This window comes from Brienomyrus brachyistius, unplaced genomic scaffold (assembly GCF_023856365.1).
Source record: "Brienomyrus brachyistius isolate T26 unplaced genomic scaffold, BBRACH_0.4 scaffold749, whole genome shotgun sequence".
In the NCBI taxonomy this organism is placed as follows: Eukaryota; Metazoa; Chordata; class Actinopteri; order Osteoglossiformes; family Mormyridae; genus Brienomyrus; species Brienomyrus brachyistius.
Window position 1 is genome coordinate 50,619 of NW_026043024.1, and position 13,299 is coordinate 63,917.

General features: G+C 54.9%; 1 protein-coding gene across 1 annotated transcript; it reads right to left on the bottom strand.

Annotated features, from left to right (window-relative positions):
* Positions 1 to 787: 787 nt before the first annotated feature.
* Positions 788 to 5,670, bottom strand: LOC125729809 (forkhead box protein O1-A-like). Its single transcript, XM_049005696.1, has 2 exons — positions 5,193 to 5,670; positions 788 to 5,001 (listed from the first exon to the last, which is right to left on the bottom strand). The coding sequence occupies exons 1-2, from the start codon at positions 5,301 to 5,303 to the stop codon at positions 3,847 to 3,849; spliced, it is 1,266 nt and encodes a 421-aa protein (XP_048861653.1). The 5' UTR covers positions 5,304 to 5,670; the 3' UTR covers positions 788 to 3,846.
* Between the last annotated feature and the right edge of the window lie 7,629 nt (positions 5,671 to 13,299).

A 13,299-nucleotide genomic window follows, 5' to 3' on the forward strand; every position in this document is an offset into this window, starting at 1 on the left:
ATATACTGAACTACCACCATGCGTTTTTGAGTAATAAGCTCTAACATGATTTTATAGTGAAAAAGAAGCAAAGGATGAAATGCAACAAAAACGATTCAGGAAGGTGAGTTTTGTGAGCAGGTTGACCCTCGTGAAGTTCAAAAGTTCAGCTGAGGGGTTTTAAACAGGGTGGACTGGGAGGAAGGTGAACGAGGTGGGGGTGCTCTTTGGATACGGGATCCTGCTGTTAGAGGGTTGGGTTTTACACTGATGAGGTGCCTCTACTGCCCAGGTGCCGAGTGGGAGGCTGAGGGTCGGTCCGCCCAGCGTGAAGCATCCTCCGCTGCTCACCGGATGGATGCACCAGGGACAGAGTGAAAGATTCAGCTGTAAGCATGTTTCAGGCAGAATACAAATCTGTAACCTGCCCCAGTGGGATGGAGGGAGGGGGCATCAGTGAGGGGGGGTTGTCCTGGGGGAGCCGGCGAGTTCCCCTCATCTTCAGAGCGATAATTACATGGCTTTTTGTACAGAGCTCAGGAAATGTCTACAGAAACAATTGATCCGATCTCAGGGCGAGTCTCGGGGGGGAGGGTAACTGGCCCCCATCTCTGCCATCACCTAGGATGCACCCAGTGTGCATGAGTCTGCAACGTCGACATAATTTTAATCGTGGACTTGTCATAGATAAAGGAACTGGGTTGGGAATTTCAGTCGAACCCAACACCACCCCCCCCCACCCCCTCCGAAAAAAAAAAAAAAAAACAGTCAAATAACACATGACGATAATGAGACAGACTCTGTAAGCCACATTTTCTATAACATCATTTATGTACACATATAGCTGCATACAGCAATGACAGGAATGGGGATCCCAGCACACATTTTACACCATTTCTGGGAGTGTGTGTGCGTCCGTGAGTGTGACAGTCTCCGTTCTGAGAAATCTGTCAGGCACTTCCGAAGATCCAGAATGTCCTAAAGCCTCTGTGTGGAATCGCCCGGGGCGAGTTTTCGCATCACTCTCGGGGGAGTGGCATTCTTCTTCGCGGAGTGCCAATTGGTCCAAAAGGAGCGAACACGATCAAAAATGCTGAGGTATCCTGGTACACGCGTGGGGAATGTGTACGTATACCACATGTAGGAACAGCCGTACTCCAACAAATTTACAGGCAGATAGCAAAGCTAGAATTACTCTGCATACACGAGTTAAGAAACTTCTTTCTTCAATGCTCTCTATCAATGGAGAGGTACAGAACAGAAGTGAAGTATCTAAAATTCTTGTTAAAAAGATTAAAGTTGGTCCAGCAGGGAGGAAACTTGAGCACCTCTCACTGACATAAAGCATTAACTTCATCTGTCATTTTGTGTAAACTAAGGTAAATATAAAGATAGCAGTGTCAGTTAACCAAAAAAAAAAACACGGAACATTTAATCATGGCATCATCTCAAATCTAAATACTTCATCTTTTTCTCATACAATGATTTTAAAAGATCTGTGACATTAAACATCCATGATTCTGTAGTACAACATAAGCTTAAAACAAGAATGCATAGTTGGGACCATAATCACAATTCACAAAAATAACAATCACTTATAGTTTTCTGAGAACATGGATCTGATTGGCTTACTGCAGTAATTTCCTGCTGCTGACTGGCTGATAATAATTGACTGGCCACACCCATGCTCAGGCACCGCCCACCCACCAGCTAATGCGGGTCTTACTCTATAGGGATATAAGATTCTCACACTAAATCTCTCGTTCCCAAGAGAACGGGGCTTTGCCTAACAGTAAAAACTGTTAAACCTGCAAGGGCATGATGGATAACCAGATAAACGGCTATATTCACGTGTCAAGCAGAAATATTAGCTGATACGAACAGTAACTGATCCCTTCAAAACTTGTCGGTTTACATACAAGTAATGAATGAGAAGTTATGTGTGTTGGGGGGGGGCACACTGTGGCTCCGTGTCTGTCCTGGGTGAGGGGACCGGAATCGCAAAGTGCCGATATGTTTACCGGATTCTTTCCTATCAAGGAGCATCACATGTTATGTGTTATTTAGAAAAAAAATTATAAAAAGACACCGAACAAAAGTAACACTTCAAAAAGGCGATGTACAAGCTGCAATTAGATTAGGTAACACTTTCCGGTATTTAGCGAACCAGGCAGAAAACGCTGCTGCTGCCTCTCTGTTCAGGACAAAGAGTCGGACTTTTAAATCCATTACGAGCCTCGCATTACCCTCGCCTGCACCCACATCCCATAATGCACGTTGTGTAAGCGCTACGCCACCCACCTGAAAGTCAGGAGTATGGAAAAGGAGTATTTCTCTGAGCTATACCTAAAATGACACCCCATCTCCAAACCACTAAGAGTGGGCCACGTGGTGGAGAGCAAAAGGGGAGTCCGTCCTCATGTCTACCTGTCTGCACTGATTTGTGTCACTAGTCGGGCAGCTGCTCTGAGAGGGAGTCCATGATTCGCCGGGCAAGGGCCAGGGGGCGGGGCTAACTAGGGTCACGACCCCGCACCTCAAAACCAATTCAGATGATGAACAGGTACGTCGTCCAACCAGCTGCACCTGGCCTGATCAAACCAACACTCCTTCAAAACCTTTGCAGAAAACCATAAACAGTGCATATTCATATATACACATCTCCCTCAGATAGGACCACAGGGCCAATCGAGGGCCACCTAGCAGCCACTTGACGGGCCTGTGTGGCGTGTGGAACAGACTGACTTCAGGCTCCCGATTTACATACATTTTTATATTTGCACTCGCATAACACGGATATCTGAGCACCACAGAGTGCAACATCTCAGCCCTTCTGCTGTTCACAAGTCCGGCTCCTTAATGGCTGCGCCACCTGCTGCTCTCCGACTGTTATGACGTTGAGTATGCTTACATATTATATACAGAATTGCAAAATTAAATACAGACAAAAGGTAAATAAGAATTTGACATTTTTAGCCATTTAAAAATATATTCATTATACGCATATTTACAGTAAATGTAGCAAGTTATGCACTGTGTGCGTGACAGACCTTCAAACGTCACAGCAAACATCAATCCTGTATAAACTTTAAATCAAATCCAGTTTTCTAAAAGAAAGGACTTTTTTTTTTTACTCCAATTTCATAAACTCGCTGTACATGATAAAAATAAAATATCCTGGATGCTGTACACCTTTTGTCAGTTAAAAATCGATAAATACGAGCATCACGGAACGAAGCGTAATTAAGAAAATGAGGCAGTGACCTTGAGCTGGTGTGTGTCTGTGTGTGTCCGTTATCGCATGTCCACCTGCACCCCTGCATCTATCTGTGTGTGTCTGTGCATCTGCAGCTGAGCTCGTGATATCGGAGAGGCACTTGTTGCACGCCGAAAAGTGCTCTGTGGCATAAATAAACCCCTTGGTGATGCTGCCGGGTGGGGAGGGGGTGGGTGGCAGCTTTATCTCAAGTGGCCTGAATCATGCATGATGGGAAAGTCTCTCCCGCTGCCAGATCGGACGGGAGTAGGAGGGGAGGAATTTTTCCTTCTGTTTTGAACAAAGATGCATTTAGACTGTGGACCGTGATCCACTTCCTGATGCACGCGACTTATTTATTCTTCTGGTTCTTAAAGGGGCAGGCGCGTTAAAGGGGCAGGCGCGTTAAAGGGGCAGGCGCGTTAAAGGGGCAGGCGAGTTATAGGGGCGTGTGCCAAATCCCAGAGCCAGCTGAACATGAATAGCGGGGGGCCAGACCCCTTACTAAGCACTACACTGTAGGGGGCGCAATAGCTGCCCAAGCTGATTCTAACAGGGCCAGCTACGTACGGTCTTGAGTTCGGCTGATGGACACACAGCTGACACACTCCCTAGCCCGACACCCAGCTGTGCGTGGTGGTCTTGACGCCGTGCGGGAAGCCCTGTGGCGCCGCCACGCCGTCGAAGTTGAAATCCAGCGACTCGCCGTCCATGAGCGCGTCGTGCAGCACAGACTCCATGTCGCACTCGAAGCGCTCCACGAACATGCCATCCAGGTCGCTGGGCAGCTTCTCGTGGGGGTGGGGGTGCACGTGTGGGTGGTGCTGGTGGTGGGGGGGCAGCAGGCTTGGACGGCCGTAGCCGTTACTGCTTATGCCGCTGTAGCTGGACAGCAGGCCTGCAGGGGGCGCCGTGTGGGCGTGGACCAGCTGGGTGTGTTGCTTCCCGTGGGCCAGCAGGTGGGGATGGGGGTGAGGGTGGGGGTGGGGGCCACGGCCATTCAAGGCCACTGAGGTGGGGGGGCCCTGCCCATGAACAGTGTGAGGGTGGGGGTTCTGTACCTGGCCACCGTAGCCCGGATGGAGACGCCCCCCCGCGCTGCCGCCGGATAGCTGTGTCACCACTGTATCCACTGACGGCACGAGGTCGCCACTTCGGGGGTCGGCATCCGCAGCCAGCAGCTCCTTCAGGAGCCCCGGTGAGCAGTACTGGTTCAGGAAGGAGCCGTAGGCCTGCTTGGGCTCCGCCAGCGCCGCCGCCTGGCCATACAGGCACTTACGGTAGTCCTGCGTTGGCAGGGGAGCCCTGCTGGGGGTGCTGTAGACTGGATAGCCAGAGGCAGCGGCCTGCATCATCGGCGAGGGAGAGGAATGGGTGGGACCACCGCTGGCGCCCACCCCAACCCCTGACGGTGCCTTGGGAGACACCAGGTTGAGGTTGTCCAGCAGGTTATCCATGATGTCCTCGGAGCCATGGGGACCCAGCGAGCCTGTCACCTCTGACAGGCTGGGCAGCGTGGCACCCATCTTGGGCCCGGGACCGGCCGCATAGCCCAGATGCACATCGCCACCATCGGCCACCTCGTCCGGCTCGGCCAGGAAGGGCGAGAGGCGGCCGCTCAGCGTGCTGGCGTTGGAGCTGGTGCGCGGCCGGAAGGCGGTCCACGCCTCGAAGTCATCGGCGCTGTGCGAGTTGGGACTGCCAGGCCACTTTGAGAAGGGTGGAGCCGGGCTGTCGGGGCCCCCGTCACGGCCCTGGTGGGACACCTGCAGCAGGGAGAGGGGGGTTAGGCCTCGGCGGTGGCGGCATACCCATTGAGAGTGGGGAGCACCATGGGAGTGTGCAAGCCCGCAGGAAAGCGACAGGGTGTTAATGCCACAGAACAAAGGATGTTGGGTAAGGAAGTGTGTGTTCCAGGTGGGGGAGGGGAGGAGGAAGGGGAGGTGAGGAGGCAGACCTTCTTCTTGGCGGCGCGCCCGCGGCTTTTGGCGAACTTGCTGTTGTTATCCATGGATGCAGCACGCCGGCGGGGCGACTTGCCGCTCTTGCCACCCTCCGGGTTCAGCATCCACCAGGAGCTCTTCCCCGTGCCCTCGTTCTGGACGCGCACGAAGCGGCTGTGCAGCGACAGGTTGTGCCGGATGGAGTTCTGGATGGGGAGGGGAGAGAGGCGACCCGTCAGGCCTGAAGAGACCCTGAATCAAAACCGAAGGCTTTGCAGGAGGCTGGATTTCAAACCCGCTATTCTGGACAGGCTGACGACACTGGCGGCAGCGAACTGGAACACGAACGAAAACAGCGAGAGACATCGAATGAGGAGGAAACCAAGATTGAGGCCGCCAGGAAAGGATCTGCTCGCGAGACACGGTGGAAACGCTGCAGGCGACTCTCTAAAGCTGCTGAGAACATGGCTGAAGAAGACCCCCCCCCCTAAATAAAATCTGCCACGGGCTAAAGTACCCAGGCTTGTTCTCCCCACCCACCCCCTCACAGCAGCCCCTAACCACCAAACCCCACCCCAGGCCTCATCGCAGTCAAACACTTTCACATGTCGCTTTTATCTCCACTCATTTATCCACCTTTATCATACTCCTCGATCTCTTTCCTTTCTAGGGGTCAGGGAACAACCTTTTTAAAATTTCACCAGTTTTTCCACCATCCCCTGGGAAAGAAACTGAAAAGCGTCGCGTGAACTATTGACCCGTGAAGTGCGAACAGCCAGTCTGCAGACTGCCAGCCCCGTGGGCGGAGCAGAAACTCTGACACACTGAGGAAAAACCCTCCCGTGTTGGACTGTCACTGGTATTTCTGTGCATCGCTGTGTTTGTAGATTGGTCGGTGAGATTCTCGTGTGTGTCCTTAAAAAAGTACACAATACAGCCCTCACAAAATAAACACTGTCTTTTGAAACTTTCTCCTGTCTAGATGTGTTAAATACTAGTTTTTATGAGACAACTCCCCCCCCTTCCTGCTGAGGTTCTTGCCTCACAATCAGGGCAGCCCAGCCCCACCCTTCCTGTTATCTACAGTAAAAGCACAGCCAGTGCTGTGCGGGTGTTTTTCTGTTACATCACTCTCACCCATGGTGACCCCTCCCCTCAACCAATATCGGCCAATCAGCTATTAGCGATGTAGGTCAGGGTGCTCCACACCATGCCCCCTCCCATGAATAAATGGAGTATAACACACTCATAGATGGTGTCAGAAAAAAGGAGAAAAGAAAAGAGAGGCGAAAAGAAACTGCATTTCAATTTCTGGTCCCTACCTCCTTGCAAACACACACAGCACGTGTCCCCCCCCCCCATTACATCTAAGGGCATAAAAATAGAAAGGCATGGAAAGCAGCAGTACTGTGAAAACAGCCTTAATAATCAGGAAAGCAACTGACAAAAGTGCTGCCACTCCCATTCGGCAAAGATTGCAGTTTGGGGGTAATAACGTGGGAACCCCACTCTCTCCTGGAGCCGACACCTTATCGTGGTGAAGAGGTTTGCGTGTTCCAGTGATCTCAGGAGCTATGTTGTCTGGGGCTTTATGCCCCTGGTAGGGTCACCCAAGGCAAACAGGTCCTGGGTGAGGAACCAGACGAAGTGCGGCTCAGAAAACCCCTATGAAGAGAACAATTTTGGAACCACGGTTTCCCTTGCCCGGACGCGGGTCACCGGGGCCCCCCCCGGAGCCAGGCCTGGGGGTGGGACTCGATGGCGAGCGCCTGGTGACCAGGCCTACACCCATGGGGCCTGGCCGGGCACAGCCCGAACAAGGCACGTGGGTCCCCCCTCCAATGGGCTCACCACCTATGGGAGGGGCCATAGGGGTCGGATGCGATGTGATCTGGGCGGTGGCCAAAGGCAGGGACCTTGGCGGTCCAATCCTTGGCTATAGAAGCTAGCTCTAGGGACATGGAATGTCACCTCTCTGATGGGGAAGGAGCCTGAGCTGGTGCGCGAGGTTGTGAAGTTCCGGCTAGATATAGTCAGACTCACCTCGACGCACGGCTTGGGCTCTGGAACCAGTCTCCTTGAGGGGGGTTGGACTCTTTTCCACTCTGGAGTTGCCCGCGGGGAGAGGCGTGGGCATACTTATTGCCCCCAGGCTGGGTGCCTGTACATTGGGGTTTACTGCAGTGGACGAGAGGGTAGCCTCCCTTCGCCTTCGGGTGGGGGGATGGGTTCTGACTGTTGTTTGCGCTTATGCGCCAAACGGCAGTTCAGAATACCCACCCTTTTTGGAGTCCTTGGAAGGGGTGTTGGAGAGCGCTCCTCCTGGGGACTCTCTTGTTCTGTTGGGGGACTTCAATGCTCACGTGGGCAACGACAGTGAGACCTGGAGGGGCGTGATTGGGAGGAACGGCCCCCCCGATCTGAACCCGAGCAGTGTTTTGTTATTGGACTTCTGTGCTCGTCACGGATTGTCCATAATGAACACCATGTTCAAGCATAAGGTTGTCCATATGTGCACTTGGCACCAGGACACCCTAGGGCGCAGTTCGATGATCGACTTTGTAGTCGTGTCGTCGGACTTGCGGCCGCATGTCTTGGGCACTCGGGTGAAGAGAGGGGCGGAGCTGTCAACCGATCACTACCTGGTGGTGGGTTGGCTCCGCTGGTGGGGGAGGAAGCTGGCCAGGCCTGGCAGGCCCAAGCGTATAGTGAGGGTCTGCTGGGAACGTCTGGCGGAATCCCCTGTCAGGGAGAGTTTCAACTTCTACCTCCGGCAGAACTTCTCCCATATCCCGGGGGAGGCAGGGGACATTGAATCCGAATGGGCCATGTTCCGTGCCTCCATTGTGGAGGCAGCTGACTGGAGCTGCGGCCGTAAGGTGGTCGGTGCCTGTCGCGGCGGCAATCCCCGAACCCGCTGGTGGACAGCGGTGGTAAGGGATGCCGTCAAGCTGAAGAAGGAGTCCTATCTGGCTTTTTTGGCTTGTGGGACTCCAGACGCAGCTGACAGCTACCGGCAGGCCAAGCGGGATGCGGCTTTGGCGGTTGCTGAGGCAAAAACTCGGGTGTGGGAGGAGTTTGGCGAGACCATGGAGAACAACTTCCAGATGGCTTCGAGGAGATTCTGGTCCACCATCCGGCGGCTCCGGGCGAGAAAGCGGTGCAGCATCAACACTATTTATGGTGGGGATGGTGCGCTGCTGACCTCAACTCGGGACGTTTTGGGTCGGTGGAAGGAATACTTCGAAGACCTCCTCAATCCCACCGACACGCCTTCCGATATGGAAGCAGAGTGTGGGGTGGACTCACCTATTTCTGGGGCGGAGGTCACTGAGGTGGTCAAAAAGCTCCTCGGTGGCCGGGCCCCGGGGGTGGATGAGAATCGCCCGGAGTTCCTCAAGGCTCTGGATGCTGTGGGGCTGTTCTGGCTGACACGCATCTGCGGCATTGCGTGGACATCGGGGGCAGTGCCTCTGGACTGGCAGACTGGGGTGGTGGTCCACCTCTTTAGGAAAGGGGACCGGAGGGTGTGCTATAACTATAGGGGGATCACACTCCTCAGCCTCCCTGGTAAGGTCTATTCGGGGGTCCTGGAGAGGAGGGTCCACCGGATTGTCGAACCTCGGATTCAGGAGGAGCAGTGTGGTTTTCATCCTGGCCATGGAAAAGTGGACCAGCTCTATACTCTCAGCAGGGTCCTGGAGGGTTCATGGGAGTTTGCCCAACCAGTCTACATGTGTTTTGTGGACTTGGAGAGGGCATTTGACCGTGTCCCTCGGGGAGTCCTGCGGGGAGTGCTCCGGGAGTATGGGGTACCGGGCTTCCTTTTAAGGGCGGTTCGGTCCCTGTATGACCGGTGCCAGAGCCTGGTCCGCATGGGCGGCAATAAGTCGGACTTGTTTCCGGTGAGGGTTGGACTCCGCCAGGGCTGCCCTTTGTCACTGATTCTGTTCATAGCTTTAATGGACAGAATTTCTAGGCGCAGCCAGGGCGTTGAGGGTGTCCGGTTCGGTGACCTCAGGATTAGGTCTCTGCTTTTTGCAGATGATGTGGTTCTATTGGCCTCATCGGACCGTGACCTTCAGCTCTCACTGGAGCAGTTCGCAGCCGCGTCTGAAGCGGCTGGGATGAGAATCAGCACCTCTAAATCCGAGACCATGGTTCTCAGCCGGAAAATGGTAGAATGCTCTCTCCGGGTTGGGGATGGGGTCCTCCCCCAAGTGGAGGAGTTTAAGTATCTCGGGATCTTGTTCACGAGTGGGGGAACAATGGAGCGGGAGGTCGACAGGCGGATCGGTGCGGCGTCAGCAGTCATGCGGGCGCTGCATCGGTTTGTCATGGTGAAGAGCTGAGCCAAAAGGCAAAGCTCTCGATTTACCAGTCGATCTACGTTCCTACCCTCACCTATGGTCATGAGCTTTGGGTAGTGACCGAAAGAACGAGATCGCGGGTACAAGCGGCCGAAATGAGTTTCCTCCGCAGGGTGGCTGGGCTCTCCCTTAGAGATAGGGTGAGGAGCTCAGTCATTCGGGAGGGACTCAGAGTAGAGCCGCTGCTCCTCCGCATCGAGAGGAGCCAGATGAGGTGGCTCGGGCATCTGATCAGGATGCCTCCGGGACGCCTCCCTGGGGAGGTGTTCCGGGTATATCCCACTGGGAGGAGACCCCGGGGAAGACGCAGGACACGCTGGAGAGACTATGTCTCCCAACTGGCCTGGGAACACCTCGGGATCCCCCCAGAGGAGCTGGATGAAGTGGCCGGGGAGAGGGAAGTCTGGGCTTCCCTGCTGAGACTGCTGCCCCCGCGACCCGACCCCGGATAAGCGGAAGATGATGGATGGATGGATGGATGGATGGACCCCACGTCGGATCAGGGGGTAATAACGTGGGAACCCCACGTCGGATCAGGGGGTAATAACGTGGGAACCCCACGTTGGATCAGGGGGAAATAACGCGGGAACCCCACGTCGGATCAGGGGGTCATAACACGGGAACCCCACGTCGGATCGAGGGTAATAACGCGGGAACCCCACGTCGGATCGGGGGTAATATGGTGGGAACTCCACGTCGGATCAGGGGGTAATAACGCGGGAACCCCACGTCGGATCGGGGGTAATAACGTGGGAACCCCACCCCCTTACAGATGTACAGGCACTAAAGCCACACCCGTTTGAATGAGCACCCCATTCACTTCCGGGTCATTCCAAGCCCATCCACCACATTGCCAGGCACAGTGACTCACGGCCGGGATGCCTGGGCACTGAGTCACTCGCCTCCCCAAGGTTGACTCACCCACTCGCAGCTGGGCTCTCGGGTGTGTGGGGCTGGTCCGGTCCCACTGTTCGGGTAGGACACTTCGGAAGCAGCAGCCTTAACTGAAATTTACCCAGCCTTGTGTGAATCAACAGGGGGCACTTGACCCGCCAAGGCTAAGACCCAGCACACTTATAGGCTAAGATGTCAATTATTATACTATTTAAGTCGAACTGCATTGGAGACAATGAGAGACAGTAAGAATGCAGGGCGAGACCTCAAGCACCAGAGGGCGCAGTCATGCCCTGGAGGTATCAAATACCTCTTCCACTGCTAGCCCAAATCAGGCACATCCAGCAGAACCGGGCCATGGCGAGTGCAGTATCACACACAGGCCAACCAGGAAACTGCAATAGCAAGGATCAGCCAAGAAGGTCACAGCGCCTCCTACTGGTGGGCACCTTAACCAGCACAGAGGACAAACACAGCCTCCAGGTGGGGCTGTTGAAACCTGTCTGAACGAAACTGAACGGAAAAAAGGTCAAAGAAAAGATCACTCCCCCATTCCCAAGTTCGGGGAAAGAAATACGGAAAGGGAAAGAGAGGGGAGGGGACAGAGAGGGGAGGGGACAGAGAGGGGAGGGGACAGAGAGAGAGAAAGAGAAGGAACAGAGGAAAGGCATGATGGATGGAGGCTGCAGGAGAGGCAATGGGATGGACTTCTGCCCACCCCGCAGGACAGAGCCGGCTGACAGCACAGTGCAGGGCCCAATCACATCATGCTCACCCCCCCACCCCCGCAGCAGGGGTGGGAGGCAGGGCAGGGAGGAGGGTCAGTCTAGACAAGCACTTTCCAGAGGGGGAAAACAGGAAAAAGTGACTATTTGGAAAAAAAAAAAAAAAAACATTAATAAAAAAAAAAAAAGCACCAAACAGGGAAATTCCCGATGTAGTGGTGGGGGGGGGGGTGAGCCGCGATGCTGGGGAAGGGCGCAAAGCCAGACCGCTGGCAGGCCCTCGGGGAATGGCGGGGGGTGGGGAAGTGTACACATACTGCATTGAGAAATTCTAAACACACCTATACATCCCCGTGCAAAGGGAGCAGTACCCCCATCCCACTGACCTGAGTCCTCCACAGGCACAGGGGGCAGCAGAGAGCACAGGTGTAGGAGGGACACGTTAATATACACTGTACTAATGGCCCCCAGGTATGCAGTCCTCCCCCTCACCAGTGGGTGGCGGCCACACAGCTTTAAAGCCCTTTGATGACACCCACCCCTGCCCCCCAACATCCTCAGAGGTAGCATTTGGTGTAGGGGAGCTGGTGGCCATATTCACATCAAATTAGCCCCCTCAACATACTCCATAGTGGTAAACAGGACACATGTATGTGAGGGGGATGGGTCACTACCAGAATCCAAGGGCCAATGCCTTTCACTCTCTCTCTCTCCCCCACCCTCTCTCTCACTGTCTTGCTCTTGCCGCCCTGCAGACTGAGGTACATAGTACAGGAAGCGAGTCCCTCACTGCGGTCGGGCCCGAGGGTGGCAGCTATTCACATATAATCGGCGGAAAGACAAATCGGCACCGAAAAAGAAAAATCACTTTGACATTTCAGATACGGATTTTAAAAAGGCAGAGAAAAGAACAGGAAAAACCTGCAAAACTGCAGACATTTAGTGCAAGGCGGGGAGGGGGGGGGGGGGTCTGTGTGTGTATCTTTACAGAAGAGACTGAGTTTATAGGAGGAGAAGATCCTGGGACAGACGGAGCATCACTGCGGGCGACCAGGACAGGAGCAAAGCAAAACTTGTCGTGCACAGGAAGGCTGCAGCCGGAGCGGATGCATGCAGCACAGCACTGCAGTGATGGTGCAGAGCAGCCTAGCCCCCCCCCCACTCCGTCCCGCCTCTCCGATTTCTGTTTGACGAGTCGCGCCTGAGCATCTCGCTAAAAGGTCGCCCACACCGCAAATGTGCACCTCTGCACCATCGTGGGGATCCCCTCGACGGCCGAGTGAAAAGCTGACACTGCGGAGAGGAGGAGGAGTATGGGCAATGAATGAGGAGGGGCCGGACAGTGAGGAGGAGGATGAAGAGCGATTGAGGAGGCGGACAGCGACTCATGGGCCCACACGGCCCCCTGGGGTGACACACACGTCCCGCAGGGCCATGGACTGCATTACAGTCGCCGTGGCGACAGGCGTCGTGAGTCAGAGCTGACGCAGCATGGCGTTGGAGCAACTCTGACTTCCCCGGGCTGGACGAGGCAGAAACGCAGAAGGATGCAAACGCTGCTACCATCACCCTGAGACACACACCCTGTGGGGGCCCCCGGATTGAACAGGACCCCTCCCTGCCTGGACCCAGCAAATGGCACGATGCACACGCGACAGGGATCCACCCCCAATACCGCAACCGATCGCTAAATCCTCAGGCCCCCCCAGGGAGGAGCAGCTATAAACACAGCTGTGGGTGTGTGACAGATGGGGCGTGCAGGGCCCTCCAACCGCCACAAACAGGAGGCCGGAAGTCTAACGCATGCTGGGTAGGACAGGATGGTCCACTTGCTTTGCCGAGGTCAGCTCAGGTCGCCTGCAGGGGGCGCCTCCGCCCACCCCACAACACAGCGGCTCCCTGTGGCCACAGTGACCTCTGACACATATAACAGTGCGGCTGGGGGGAGCGCGATTGCGCACAGACACAGACACACACTGAGGAACACAGGGATGGTGAATCTTCACAGATATCGGCACAGATACAGTGTGGGCTCGGCTGGGGTGGGGGGGGGGGTGACCGCGTCCCACAGCGAGCTTCCTGCGATGCCTTTCTTGTTTTTCTACGCTTCACGCCGATGACAAACGCACCTG

Bases quoted from the DNA above. Each gene is read 5' to 3' on its own strand.
- LOC125729809 (XM_049005696.1), bottom strand. From the start codon at position 5,303: ATGCTGAACCCGGAGGGTGGCAAGAGCGGCAAGTCGCCCCGCCGGCGT. The intron at 5,002-5,192 runs GTCTGCCTCCTC...TCCCTGCTGCAG, and splicing joins GGCGCGCCGCCAAGAAGAAG to GTGTCCCACCAGGGCCGTGA.